Raw genomic sequence first — 15,195 nt, forward strand, 5'->3', positions numbered from 1 at the left:
TACACTGGCCTGGTCAGAGAGCCCCTCCGCCCTGTATTTCCTCCTGCTGCGTGGCGTGCAGTAGCCACTTGGTCCAGCAGTGAGGGGGATCCAGGCTTGCCTGTCACTCCTTCCGACTAGAATCAATGGGGCCAAGGCCCCCGGGAAGCCTGGCAGCCACGAGGATTCCTGGGGCACATGAAAGGAATACAACCATTCAGATGGGGCTTGAACCGCTCAGCTCTGCCACCCCTGCACGTGGTCTCGGTGAAGTGGCTTTACACCTCTGAGCCTGGGTTTCTTCATCTCTAATCGATATCCCAAGCCTTGGCCCTCCCCACTGGGGCCAGCCAGGCCAGTCTCCCCACATCCTTCCCGAGCTGCTCCTCCAGAAGCTCCTCCCTCCCCAGGGTTAGCTGCTGGGGCTGTGCAGAGCCCCGTGCCTGCGGTGAGGGATGGAGGCGTGAGCTAGCGGCCCACCTTTACCGAGCCTCGCTGTGCACCAGGTACTCACTACGTGTTAACTTGTTTTATCCTCCAGCGATCCAATTAGATGGGTGGAAATGCAGAGTGGAAATGAAGACAGAGAGACCCTAAATCTGTCTGGCAGAGCTGGGATTTTAACCCAGGCAGCTACACACACATCCCCACGTGAGCCAACTAAACCTACCTGCCAGTGCCTGATCCAGGCCATGGGTCTAGGCCACGCTGCCGAGCACACTGTGGCGATTTACATTACAATTTTAATTCAGATGAAAAATTTAGTTCTTGGGGAGCGCCCTGGTGGCCTAGTGGTTAGGATTCCGGGCTCTCACTGCCGGGCCTGGGTTCAATCCCTGGTCGGGGTCTTGGGTCACACTAGTCATCTCTTAAGTACTTGACAGCCACAGTGGCTGGTGGCCACCACACTGGACGGTGCAGATAGAGGCCATTTCCGCTGATGACCACAGAGAATTCTATTGGGCAGCTCCAGGTAGGGCACTACTAGGTGCTGGGGGCCAAACTGGGACACTCAGTGCCACTGGAGGTCAAAATTAGTGGGCTTTCTGGACAAGGTGCCCCTCCCCAGGCCTTAGAATGTCGTGAGACACTAGAGAGGGCGGGAGGGTGCGTGTGGTGGCCATAAGCACAGATAACCCTGAGTTTGCAGCCTTGCTTTCTCATTGCTAGCTGTGTGGCACCAGACAAGTTACTTAACCTGTCTAAGCCTCATCTGTAAAATGGGCCTAAGGCACCTGCGTCAGAAACAACATAAAGCAGGTGTCAAGGGGCCTGGCGTTTCTGGGTGCTCAGTGTTTACGCATTTGTGGTGTAGAGTTTGGGAAAATCTGGGAGACGGTTCTCTCGCTGTCACAGGCGACCACACAAGCTCCAAGAGCCCAGGCCCTCCCAGGCAGTGCAAGTGGGCTAGGCGCCTGGGAGAAGCTTGGGGCCATGGTCTGAGCACACTTTCCCACAGAGGCTGAAGTAGGAACAAGCACAGCTGGGCCTTGGACGGGCTCCTGGGCCTCCGTGGGAAGCAGGAAGCCATTGGCCCAAGCTCCCAACTTTCCAACCCCAGCTCAAAATTAGGCCAGGGCTGGGGAGTGTCGGGCCCACCGCCAAGAAGCAAGCCGGAGGTCTACTCAGCAGTAGGACCCTGGTGTCTGCCACACACACACACACACACACACACACACACACACACACACACAGGTGAGACACACCTCTGCAGACAGGGCCACTGTAGCTTGGGGAGCAAAGCACTCTACTGTCTCCTGAAACAAGTCCCCATCCTGCACCCTGAACCAGAACCAGAACCAGGTGGGAACCTGATTCTCAGTCACAGGGCTGGTGTTGCCACTTTCCAGGGGAAAATCTTTAGTTACAACCATCGCCACTGGGTTTCTCCTTCTAAAATCTGAGCCATTTTCCTTTGCTTGCAGTCCAGCCCCAGCTGCATGTCCTGTCCTCCCAGGCATACAGTCTCCTGGAGGCATCTCACACACACGCACACGCACACACACACACCCCATCCCACATTCCTTCCTGCCCCTGCACCTTTACTCACATCATCCCTTCCGTCCCAACTCTCCTTCCCGCCTCTGCTCTTTCTAAATATCCACCTTTCGAGGGTAGGTCTGCTGCCCCCCCCTCCAGGTCTGCTGCCCCCCCTTCCAGGTCTGCTGCCCCCCCTCCAGGTCTGCTGCCCCCCTTCCAGGTCTGCTGCCCCCCCTCCAGGTCTGCTGCCCCCCCTTCCAGGTCTGCTGCCCCCCCGGTCTGCTGCCCCCCCTCCAGGTCTGCTGCCCCCCCTTCCAGGTCTGCTGCCCCCCCGGTCTGCTGCCCCCCCCTCCAGGTCTGCTGCCCCCCCTTCCAGGTCTGCTGCCCCCCCTCCAGGTCTGCTGCCCCCCCTTCCAGGTCTGCTGCCCCCCCTTCCAGGTCTGCTGCCCCCCCTCCAGGTCTGCTGCCCCCCCAGGTCTGCTGCCCCCCCTCCAGGTCTGCTGCCCCCCTTCCAGGTCTGCTGCCCCCCCAGGTCTGCTGCCCCCCGCTCCAGGTCTGCTGCCCCCCCTTCCAGGCAGCCCTCTCCCATCGCCCCAGACCACTCTGACCGCCCCTTCTGGGGAATGCCTCTACAACATACCCTTTTGACCAGCCTTTGGGGCACCTGATCACAAGGTGACTTGTATATTTTCTTCTCCTGGGTGTTTGTCTTGTGTCTCCAACTAGACAGTGTGCTGTGTGAGAGCAGAACTGTGTTTCCCACCACTTCTGCCCAGACACAATGCTGGTTCCACAGCAGACCCTCAGTTAAGACACGGATGGATGCGTGGATGCATGGACGGACGGACAGACAAACGCACTTGGAGAGAGACAGGGAAGGCCTCCACACCTGGAACACCCTCCTCGCCCTTCTCTCCGGGGATCTCACGGTGGAAGCCCATCACGGCACTTTGTCACTCCCCTTTCCACAGTTCCCCGTCTTCCCTCTCCTCCCTGGACTGCTTGTCAGCCACATCTGGGTGGGATGCCTTGGAGCGCACAGGTGGGACCCCAGGCCTGAGCTGGCACCCCGAGCGAGAGAGCCAGGGTTTTATGAAGCCATGCTGGTGAGGGGCCAGTCAACACTTCCCCCACTCTGGCCGCCGTCCACGCTCCAAATCTAGCCCCTCTTGGGAACCCAGGCTGTTGGCCAGGGAGCCTCTCCACGTGCCCGATGCCATTCTAAGAGCTTCGCGCATTATCCCAGGTAAACCCCACAACAACAGCAAAGGTAGGAACTAATTTTATCCCTTTGACAAATGAAGGTACAGAGAGGTTAAGAAACTTGCCTCTGTCACAAAGTGGTAAGTGGCTGAAGCAGGCCCCACCCCGCTCACACTCTTAACCCTCTGCTGGAGGCCTGGACACGGTGGAGCCGTCCCCGGGCTGGAGACACGCTCAGGACGTTTGCCATAGTGGTGAGTCCAGTCATGGTGAGGAAACAGACATACAGACGGAGCTTTGTCCTTTTGCTGTGGACGGAGCAGCAGCAGAGCCCCTCTGGGATGTTCAGGAGACCAGCACAAGGCCTGGGAGGTTTCTGGGTCTGTGATCACCCTGGCTCGGGCCTCTCTGGGACACAGCTTCGGGGGTGCGCAGGAGGCGGGAGGAAACTCTTTCCTCCCCAGGAATTCAGCTTTTTCGCCCCGGGGCAGGAATTCCGGCCTCTCTGGACGGTCCACATGGTCACAATGGGGCCCATTCTCAGAACCCTGGAGAAAACAGCCCCTGCGGAGAAAGGACGGATTCTTGTTGGACACAAGGGCCCTCAGTGCCACAATTTAGATCAGGGCACAGATGGGGGCAAGGAACAGATTCATGCCCCCTCTGTCTGTCTTCCCTAGAGGCTGCTGCCCCTTGAGACCATTCCGTGCAAAGGCTCTCAAAAGCCAGAACGAAAACCCAGCTAGGGGCTAAGGGGGGTGGAAAACTGCTCCAGATTCTCCCGCCCTCAGCCCACCGGAAGCCCCTGCCCTCAGAGCCTCCCTGCTCGGCTTCTGGAGCGACAGGCTGGCTCAGTTTTGGTTTCACAGAGAGTGAACAGCCTGTGGGGACACTCAGAGGGGCCCCCTTATAGGAATGGGGAAACTGAGGGCTCGAGAGTTTGTTGGTGTTTCTAAACCTTTTGCTGCCATGGTGAGAAGTTTCACATCACAACCCAGTACAGACAGACAGGTAGACAAGCAGGTAGACATCAGAAACCCAAGTTTCGCAAAACAGGATTTAAACTTAACCGTGGGTGACTCCATCATTTTGTTCCTTCTACCTGTTAAAGATGCTTGTTGGAACCCACCGAGGTGACTTCAGAACTCACTAATGGGTCACAACCTGGCATTCAGAAAGCACTAGTTTGAAGTGACTTGCGCAGGTCCACCGGCCGCTGAGGGGCAGAGCCAGGCCCAGAACCCTGGTGGCTCTGTTGACATTTCAGGCTCAGAGCTGTCACAGCCTCTCTCCTGCCCTGCCCCCCTGGCTGTCCATCGCACCTCTTAACAAAAAACCTTTCTCCAGCCAGGCTCTGACCCCATCACTCCCTAATTCTGAAAACCTCCAGATTTCACAGCAGGACATCAAAGCCCTCCCCTTCCCCCCTCCCCTCCCCCAGCCTGGCCTTTCCCTGCCTGTCCCTCTGCTCACCAATGCTCCCCAGTAGTTCAACTCCTCCTCTTTGGAGTTACTTGTTCCTGCTTCTAGAACTTTCCCCTCTCTACCCTCTCCATGGACCCAAACCCCTCGGATCCTTCAAGGCTCAGCTCCAGGCTTCCTCCTCTAGGAAGCCACCTTGCATGTCCTACAGCCCTGGGATCTCTCTCTTCTCTGCACCTGGAGTGTAACGTCTCCTGTGACTCTCAGCATAGATTATCTCAGAATGTTACCTTTCTCACTGTGCTATGTAGTTTCATCCCCTAATTTAACCCCAAACTTGCAGGCCTTCTGCATGTCACACATTTCTCCCATGCCTGCACAGGCCCTCACGAGGCAGCCCCCAGCAAGAGCTAGAAGGTGCTTATTGGTTGATAACAGCCGTCAAAACCATCACTACATCACTGTGTGAAGGGCTCCACGTCACTCTCCTGGCCAAGGTTGCATACCATCACTCCCAGACCCCATATTTTAGGTACCGCCCACGTCCCCAAGACCACTTGGCTCTCAAGGTCACCCACAGCCATCTGGCAACCCGCGGTTCCCAGCGGCCGCAGCCCTGCAGACAGGCATCCCGGGCCAAGCAGCCAATGTCAGCCAGCAGACAGGAGGGTGAGAACATCAAGCTGGCAGTGCGTGCCTGTCCTCTTCTGCCAGGACACTCACTGATGGGAATGACAGTGCGGGGGAGAGGGACGGCAGGCAGCGGAGGGCATGGCCCTGTAGCACTCAGAATTCCACCTGGTGGGGACTCAGCCTCCTTCCACAGAGCAGCCCGGCCAGACTGGGCTTCCTTTCCTGGTCTCTCCCCTGCCTCAGGGGGTCTTCCTGGCTTTCCTCTCACTCCGGGAGCCCGTGACCAGCAGGATGCCACCTCCTTTCCCCAGCGAGAGCCTGCTTCTCCGGCCTGTGCGTCCTCTCCTTGCAGCCCGTTCCCTGGTGGACCTCTGCGTGGGGAGCCCTCTGCGTGGGGAGCCCTCTGGGTCAGGATGTCAGTGGCACTTCACAAGCCTGGGCAAGCCACTTAAGCCCTCAGGACCTCAGTCTCCTCATCCATAAAATGGGTTAACACCACCTCTGCCTACTTCAGAGCACTGAAGGGCAAATGTCTGTTCAAGAAAGGGCAGAGGGAGGGGAAGCACGTGTAAAAACAGGTGGTCCAGACACAGGAACTGTTAAATGCCTTTCCTGCCCCCTCCCTGCAGCCTCTCCCTCTTTTCTGTCTCCAGCACCAGCCCCTTCGCTGGAATGTCCGGGGAAGGAGCACAGCATGTCTCACCAAGAGAAAAGAAAGGGAAAGAAAATTAAAAAGAAGAGAAAAGAAAAGGGAAGCTGACTTGTTTGGGTGCCATTAGCATGAACATCTCTTGGTTCGGGGCTCTGAGCATTTGCCGCTCCTTGGAGGTTAAACGAATCCCAGTAAATGAGTCCAGAGCTTGCCAGTTCCTGTGGGTCAGTGTCACCGTGAAAACATGATTGTTTCCAGATGAGCCCTGTTCTAACATTGTGTGCACAACAGGCTTTCCCTAGGTGGACGGCACTAGACAGAGACCAATGCTGGTTTGGTGTCCGAAAGCCCAAAACTCTGCATAAGGGGGCTGGACTTGCCCCTATGTGGCACTCTGCTGCCAGCAGCATGGCGGGGTCCTTAAGAAGAAGCCCCTTCCTTTGGTTTTAGGGGGTTCTGCAGGGTCCGAGTTCAAACGGGCCTTTGGCATTTGGGTAACAACAGAGATGGGGTCTGGTCCAGGTGTGAAAGAATAATAATTTCTATAGCATTTTCTGTGCTGGGCACTATGTGAACCCCCTTTATGAGTGCTGTATGTTTCATCTTCCCCAGATCCTAATGGGTTGGTAGAGTTATTATCCTCTTTCTACAGACAGAGAAATAGAGGCTCGAGAGGTAAAGGGAGTAGCTCAGGATGACCACCCAGCTAGCAAGTAGCAGAGAGTTGAACTGGAGGCTGTCTGCTTCCAGCGCCTGTCCTCACCCCGCAGGCAGCAGCATCCTAAGAGGAAGGGCCAAGAGATGAACTGTTTATATCACGTGGGGGAGGGGGAGGCCTCAGGAGTCCCTGTTTAAATGGGGGAAGGGTGTGATGCTGGGTTGGAGGAACTCCGTCCCCTTCCCCCAGCCAGGCCTGACCTGTGGACCATCTGGTGACCAGCTATCCTGGTTTGTCTGCAACCTTCCCAGTTTGAGCCCTGAAAGTCCCATGTCCCAGTTTGCCCAGGATGGTTGGTCACTGTGGTCTTGGTCACCCCCGGACCAGTTGCAGAGAAGGCTGAGTGGCCTGATGGAGCTGTGTCAGGACAGCCTGGGAGGCCTTTCCGATTACATTAGCTTCTGGTAGCACTAGAGGGAGACGCTAGCCCTCGCCTCCCCTCCCTTTCTCCTTCCTGTGACTCCCTGGGAGGTAGTGATTCAGCAGCAAGTGGAAAGCAGGCTACACTGTGACCTACCAGGAGTGGAATCACCAGCGGTATAGGGGCTGTCAGCACCACCTCCAGGCAAGAGCTGAGCAAGGAGGGGAGGTGGGAAGGGGGTCTTGAGTGGTTCAGGACCTGGACTCTGACAGACGGCCTGCTGTCCTGCCCAGGCGAGGACTGATTGCAGGGCAGCAGGAGGTGGGCATGCCAGAAGGGAGAGCCCTGCCTTTCCCCCTCACCGTGCCCTGGTATGTGAGGGATGGGGGAGTCCCAGCCACTGGATACCTAAGCTGCTTCTCATACTCAGCGGCTAAAAATACGCAATGGCTTTGCTAAAAGGTGCCCAACGGAAACCTACAAGAGGTTTCCTATTAGGGCCGCGCCTGCTGGGGCTGGAGGCCAGATGCTGTGTGAAGGATTCCTATGCCTGCCATTCTGACCACCCAGTCCCAGCCTGGCACCTCCCCTGCCAGGGCCTCAGCTTCCACTCCATTAACCCATGTGCTTCTCAGGCCCCCAGGGCCTTGCGTTGCCCTCCCTCCCCTGCACCCACTGGGTGGCAGCATTTGGGGTTTGGTCTTGACCCCCAGAGCAAGGCCCGGGTCCTCGGCCACCCAATCGCAGCCTCACCTACTCACTGTGTGACCCTGAACAGGTTGTCTAGCTTCTCTAAGCTTTGCTGTCCTCGCCTGCAAAGCAAGGAGACCACAGGATCCAGAAGCCCTTGGTGGGAAGGGCTCGCGCTCTGGTTGAAGAAGAGGCCGGCCAGGAGATTTGCCTGGAAGCGCAAGCTCAGTGTGCTCACGGAGCGGAAACGTTTCTTAGGCGTGGCTGGGGTCCTGCTGGAGATTATGGTACCGTGACTGCAGTGCCCCTTGGCACAACTCCTGCCCACCTGTCAGGGTTGTAGTGACTGGGCAGAGACTCTGCTGGGCCCCAGGCTCTCAGCCAACACTGGCCCAGCCTCGGGACCCCCAGCGGGTGGATGCAGACACTGTGTTAGGTCAGGTCGCGATGGGGCCCCACGTCTGAATTTGTAACTGGCTCTCCAGGTGAACCTGTTGAATGACCAGGTCGAGAGTTGCTGACGGGGCCTGGCACAGAGCGGGCCCTCGGCCCCTGTGAACTATGTCCCTCGCCTACTCCTGAGCCTTAGCGGGCTTCCCTGTCACACGGTAATGACCTGCCCATCTCCCCTCGGGGGCTGTTGACAAGCTCAAAGAGAATCCTGGGCAGCTGCAGCTGCACAAACAGGGGGAGAAGATGGCCATCACTGCGAGGAAGCCACCCCCCGTCTGGACTGCTAGCAGCCAGGGGTTGGGCAGTGAGCCATTGTGGTCCCCAGCCCAGAGGCTTCTCCTGCAAGACCAGAAGGAAAATGGTGGGGCAGGGGAGGGCAGTTCCCCCTTGCCCTCCACTCTCCGCCCTTCCCCAGGCCCCACTCTGCAAAAAAGCCTGAGAAACAAATTCTCTCCTTAGGAGATGCAAGTCTGCTAGGCAGGACATAGCCTCCGTACAATGTTCTCCTCCTCACTGGGAATTTTTCCCACAGTAGAGCTTCAACCGGCACAGCCAGGCACTCCGGACAGTCTCTCCCCGTCTCCCTTCTGCCCCAGGGAGGTGACCCTGGCTCAGGCTTTCCTGGACTGCCAGGTCGAGGATGGGGGCAGATGGGAACTCTCCCACCTGCCTTTTGGAGGCAACAGATTCAACAGATTCCCCTTTCCCCCCATCCTTGTTACAGTATCATTCGGGCACGTGGGCTTATGAACCACAGCCCTTGCCCAGCTTGGATGACCTGGGGCAGTGGCTGAACCTCTGTTTCCTCATCCACAAAACGGGGATGATAGGACCTCCATAGTGTGGATGTGAGGATTGAAAGAGGCTTGAAATACCAAGGAGGTTCTCAAACAGGACCGCTGGTAAGGGGACGGTATCAGAAATTCACGTTCCGGGCCTCAGCCCCAGCATTCCGACTCACTGGTTTCTGAGTCCAAACTTTGGGACACATAGAAGCCTCGGAGAGGGGGATCCCCTCATCCTTGGCTGTGGAGGCAGATCACCTTGGAGCTTCACAAATGCCCCCACAGCCCAGGTCACCCCCCAGATTCACAGGATCAGACTCTCGGTGAGTGTCCATGAGGATGACTCCCTTCCCAGTGAACCTGCTGCCCTTTCCTCCAGCCGGCAGACCTAGCTGGCCTGTTGGCATATTTTCTTTGATCCCAGGGGAAACGGAAGGCATTTCCTCTAGTCTCCACATGGATCACCAGCCAGCCCCACCTGAGCACTTAACAGACCTCCAGCGTCGTAGAGGCTCCCCTGAGGATTGGCGGATGAAGGGGTGCTGGGAGGGGCCGAGGGCAGGAGGGCAGCGGGGGCAGGATTTGGAAAGTAGCCTGCTGCTGAGTCTGGGTTAAGTCCTTGCTGCAGAGCAGGGAAGGCTCCAGGCTGGGGCAGCTCAGGGCACCAAACAGTTATTGTCAGTGACAGGATTCGAATCCAGTGCTCACTTACTCAGAAGCTCAACCTTTGTTCCTGTCCATGCAGTACGCTCTGCCTCACCCCTACTGAATCCCAGGTTCCCAGCCTGAGCTTTTCTGGTCAACATTCAACCTACAGCCCCTATTTATTCCATCACTTATGCCAGGCCAAGGGATGCAGTGGGAGGGAACAAGCCACAGTGTGACCTCAGGGAGCCTTGGGTCTAGGATGGGGGCAGACTTTAATCAAAGGGTCACACAAATCTGTAATTACGCAGAGGCCAGCAGAGGGAGGATGTCGGGGAAGACAGGTTGAGGAGGTGACATTTCAGTCGTGACTTTAAAGGCTGAGTGAGCAAGAGCAAGCAATATAAACAACTGGGAGGGGAAGCGCTGCCGGGGAGGGGAGCGGGCTCCCGGCGCGGGGCAGGACCTGGGTTCTAGCGACCACCCCCGGGGCCTCAGTTTCCCTATTAACGAAGCGGGTGGAAACGTGCCTCACCCTCCCTCATCGGAGGACGGACGGGGGAAGGTGCCTGGGAAAGGGCACGAGCGGCCCACCGAGCCCATCCAGTTGGGCCGGGGCGGGGCGGGGCAGGGGTGCTCGCTGCGGGCGGCGGGGAGGGGCGTGGAGGGGCGTGGAGGGGCAGGCGGACCGCGCCTGGAGGCCGGGCTGGCTGGGACCCGCGGGCAGGCGCGGCGCGCAGTGCGTGCGGCTGCGGAGCGCGCGGCTCGCCGGCCGCCGGCATCACATGAGCATCCGGCCCGTGGGTGCCCGGCAGCCGCAGCCCTGCAGCCCAGCGGCCGCGCGCCTCCGCAAGACCCTAACCATGTCTGTCTGTTGTTGCTTCTTTTTCAGGGACTATGGCAGTTCCAAGAGGAAATCAGGTAAGGGAGCATCCGGGCGTTCTTCCCTCCAGCCTCCCCTCCCGCATCGTGCACGCGCCGCTCCGACCCTGCGGAGGACTTTCTGGGGGCTTGTCCTCGCCCGCCTGCCCTGTGGTCCTGTGGTCCAGGGTACTCCCTGTGGTTGCCCCCCTCCTCAGTCCACGCCCCCTAAGACCTCTGGTACTCGCGCCTCCTCCTCGCACCGCGCCCCTCGGGCTCTCCCGGTGGGGGTGGGAGCGGGTGCATGGGGAGTGCGGGGATGCCTGTGAAGGGCCTAAGCCCCCGCGACGGGTGCAGCCGGATCCTGCTCCTGGGCCTGCGGGGCCAACTCCTGGGCACCTCTGTGGTTTCTCCCTCGGTCCTCCCCGCGGTGCGGCAGCGATGGAAGGGTTAATGGAAACGAGAGGCTGGGTTTTCGCCGTGGGAAGGTGAGATCCAGGACCGAAAAGGGGCGGAGGGGAAGGGAGGGGAATCGTGCTGCAGAGACTGGGTTTTTAACGGCTGCAGCGCAGACCTTCCCCTCCTTCCCCAACTCTGAGCGCGTTCTCCACCGTGCCGGGGTGGAGGCTCTGCGTGGTGGCCCTCAGAGACACCCGATGGGAGGCCACCGACCCGCCCTGGCATCGGCCCGGCAGGTGCCGGGCTCACTCCGAGTTTGCGAAGCGGGTGGAGACGGGGAGCGTCGGGGCAGGTCCTTGGACGCTGGACGTTGTGTTTAGGGCGCAGTCGGCTGGGGTCAGAGGAGGATTCTCTCTGGGTGGGGGAGGAGGGACTAGGCAAATGCCAGCACGTGGGCGGGGCGCAGTTAATTGGGAGAGGGTGGCCCCTTGTACTTAGGGCTGTGTGTACTGGGAGTTGGGGCGGGGAAGGGAATGCAGCGATCTGTGTGGGCTTGTGTGTTGTCCGTATTTATGGGGGTGGTGAGTTATGGGGGTGCGCAACCATCTGGGGCTCTGGCCTTGGGGATGTGGGACGTGTGTATGAACACCTGGCTTACATTAATGGCTCACGTCGTAGGGAGATACTTGTGTCCAGGTGCTTTGAACTGTGGATCAGAAGAGGTGTGTGTGCCTGTGTGTGATGGATGGGCTGTGAATTGGGCTAGTTGTGATTGCATGGTGCGTTTCTGAGTGTGGGTCCGTATGTTTTGTGTGTATAAGTGCTTGCTTCTATATGCACTGGGATGAGGAAAGATGTGTCCTGGCTTACATACGGGGGGAACGTGTGTGTACAGGGGGTTGTGTGTGTTCATGTGGGGCTTCATAGTTGTGTGCTCTTGAGGGTATGTTTACTTGTTTGGGTGTGTGTGTGCCAGTGTGTTAGGATGTATCCAGTTGTGGGTTGGTGTGTGTTTGTGTCTAGCTGTGGGATGAGACTGCGTGTGCACACATGCCTGTCACCTGGGGAGGGGTGCTTCAGGTATGTCCACCCCTGGTGCAGAACAGCATTTCCTCCATGAACAGGGGGGTGAGGCTGCCTCATGAACTTGAGGAATTGCAGCATCTCCTCAGCTGTCACTTGCAGCCCGAGTCATAGGTGGGGGAACCTGGAAGGAGGGGCAAACATGGGATTGCGTTCTGTCACACCCCTCTCCCCAAGAAACTCGCCCTGGGCCTCAGAGGTGTAGTGGCTGTTTGAGGCTGGGCTCAGATTCTTTTTTTATAAATTTATTTATTTTGGGCTGTGTTGGGTCTTCGCTGCTGCACGCGGACTTTCTCTAGTTGCAGCGAGGGGGGCTACTCTTCGTTGCGGTACGCGGGCTTCTCATTGCAGTGGCTTCTCTTGTAGCAGAGCATGGGCTCTAGGGACGCGGGTTTCAGTAGTTGTGGCACGCAGGCTCTAGAGCGCAGGCTCAGTAGTCATAGCACACGGGCTTAGGTGCTCCGTGGCACGTGGGATCTTCCCGGACCAGGGCTCGAACCCGTGTCCCCTGCATTGGCAGGCAGATTCTTAACCACTGCGCCACCAGGGAAGCCCTGGGCTCAGATTCTGGCTCTGTGTGACCTCAGGCAATTTTCATAACCTCTCTGCCTCGGTTTTCTCTTCCTAAAAAAACACAGATAATGATGGTCTCTACCTCACATGTAGAAGATTCAATAAGTTAATGTGGAAAAGTCCGTAGGACCCAATAACTGCTGTAGAAGTGTCAGTTTATTGTCATCAGCATTACTTTCTGAAGCCCTGGGACCCTGGGTGAGTCCCTTCTCTACTCTAGGCCTCAGTTTCCAACTATAAAGTCAAGGGCTGGGCCTCCTAACCTCCCAGCTGCCCTCCCCTCAATCTCTAAGGCTCAGGTTCTGTGCTGCTTCCTAAGCAAGACAGGGCCCCACCCAGGGAAAGCGTCCCCGGTTTCTCTGCCTTCCACTCTCCAGCCAGGAAAGGGATGGATGGAGAAATTTAATTTACGCTGCTTATGATAATGGCCACTTAGTGTCATGGTTAAAAGTGCCAGGTCTGGAGCCAGACTGCAGGAGCTCAGAGTCTGGCTTTTCAGACCTTGGGCAGACTTCCTACCCTCTCTGACCCTGTCCTCCCTTCTGTCAATTGGGGATAATATTCTTATCCATCTGGTAAGGTTAATTTTATGTGTCGACTTGGCTGTGCCCAGATATTTTGTCAAGCATTTTTCTGGATGTGTCTGTGAAGGCGTTTGTTTTTGAATGAGATTCACTTTTAAATCAGTGGACTTTGAGTAAAGCAGATTACCCTCCCTAATGGGGGTTGGCCTCATCCAAACAGTTGAAGACCTTAAGAGAAAGACTGACCTCCCCCAAGCAAGAAGGAATTCTGCCAGCACCTTTGGACTTGAACTGCAACTCTTCCTTGCGTCTCCAGCCTGTCAGTCTACGCCGTCAGGCTGTGGGCTCACCAAGCCCCCCCAATCACGTGAGCCAGTTCCTCTCTCTCTCCCTCCCTCCCTCGCTCGCTCGCTCGCTCGCTCTTGCTCTCTCTCTCTCTCAATATTCTGTTCTGTTTCTCTGGAGAACCCTGATCAATACACACCTTATATGGTTATGATGAAATTACATAAACTTCTATATGTAAGTGTGCTTAGACCACTCACTGCCTACAGTGAGAACTGGACAGTTCTCCCAAAGTGTTAGCTACTGTTATTATTTAGTGAGCATCTACTATGTGCTGGCAACTTTACATATAATTCTTTATTTGCTGCCCAGAGCCATGTTGCATGGTGGCTGGTAGGATTCGCATTTCACAAATGAGAAGCTGTGTCTCCGAGGGTGGCTGCCCGGAGTCTGTGGCAAAGTGAGGGTTTGAGTTCATACTTTGGGCTTCACTCTGCTCTGTGATGAAGCGCGTGACACTTCCCAAGGTCGCTCCAGTCAGGGATGTTTGCGTGGAGAACATGAATGCTTGTTCCCTGGTCATTTCTTGTCACATTTTAGTCCTCGAAGCCCCAGCCCATCCTTGGAGGATCTCCTGGAGGGATCTCCTATTGAGCACAGAGCCAGGACTACAAGGCAGGCCTGGGGAGGGTGGAGTCAACAGGAAGAAAGTTCTCAGGCTGCTGACAGCCTCACAGAGGAGGCAGGACTGGCGACCTTGAGACCCCGAAGACAGTGTAGCCTCAAATTTATTTCTGCTCCTTTGCTCCACAGAACCTGCTCCTTCCCGCATCTTCCTTCTCGCTCCATCCACCCTGTTGCTCAAGCCCAGCATCGGAGAGGTCATCCCTGACTTCTCCCTTCCTCTCACTTGCCCACCTGACCTCCAGATCCATCCCCTTCTCCCACCTCCACCGTCACACCTGTTGGAAGCTCCCTTCGTCTCTCAGGAGGACCCCAGCTTCCTCCTCAGCCTGTCTGCTCCCACCCCAGCCCCTCCACACCGCAGCTAGAGTGAGCTCTTCCACACATGGATCAAATAATGTGCTTTTCTGCCTAAATTCCAAGATTTCCCATCCCACCCAGAAAAACTCCTTATCCCGGGCTTGCAGAGCCGTGTGAGCTTTGGCCCCTGCCTGCCACCCTGCCCCAGGCTCTGCCCTCATCCCCGTCCCCCTTCCCACCCCAGCCCTCTGCTCAGCTGCTCCCATCACCTTCCATTCCTTAAACACTTCGGGTTCGTTCTCTCCACAGTCTTTGCATTTGCTCTTCCCTCTGCCTGAATGCTGTTCCCCATTCTTCCATATGGCTAGCTCCTTAAGATTAATACTGCTCCCCATTCTTCCATATGGCTAGCTCCTTAAGATTTCTGCTCGTCACTTCAGAGAAGCTGCCCCTACCTCCACTCTCTAGCTGCCCCTTTAGGTCTCCCTGCTTCTTGCACATCACCAACCGCACTCTATCTTGTGGGTTTTCTTGTTCATTATCTGTGTCCCACCACCTTGAAGGCAGAGACCTTGTGGCAGGGCTCGCACCAGTAGCAGGGTCCCCTGGTGCTTGTTGAATGGGAGGGTGGATGGAAGAAGGCGTGGGTGCATGAATGACGCTGCAGGTCAGGAAAGAGAGGTCGCTGCAGCCTCTAGTCAGGAACATTATCCAGGAAAAGGAGGAGTTTTTCTGATTAGGAGTGGAGAGCAGGGGCTTTGCTAATCAAGAGACAGCATTTGCGCAAAGATGGGGGAGCAGGACCAAGTGCAGCTTGTTTGGAGACCAGCTACTGCAGCTGACCTTATTGAGCACCAGCTGTATGCCGGTACCTGTAAAGCGTTGAGGTTATACGAATGTGCCTTTCTGCCCTCGAGGGGTTTGCAGTCCGCTCTGGGTGATGAACTGTGCAGACAAGAATGTAC

At 57.0% G+C, this 15,195-nt stretch overlaps 1 protein-coding gene across 5 annotated transcripts in view; it reads left to right on the forward strand.

Moving 5' to 3' along the window:
• Positions 1-15,195, forward strand: part of SH3PXD2A (SH3 and PX domains 2A) — a 243,186-nt gene that overhangs the window by 144,964 nt on the left and 83,027 nt on the right. For all 5 annotated transcript variants that reach the window (XM_079901013.1, XM_079901014.1, XM_079901010.1 and 2 more), the window contains one exon: positions 10,414-10,442. In XM_079901013.1, coding sequence (XP_079757139.1) covers positions 10,414-10,442 — 29 coding nt within the window. The remainder of the gene's footprint in view (positions 1-10,413; positions 10,443-15,195) is intronic.

Source organism: Stenella coeruleoalba, assembly GCF_951394435.1.
Source record: "Stenella coeruleoalba genome assembly, chromosome: 16".
Taxonomy (NCBI): domain Eukaryota; kingdom Metazoa; phylum Chordata; class Mammalia; order Artiodactyla; family Delphinidae; genus Stenella; species Stenella coeruleoalba.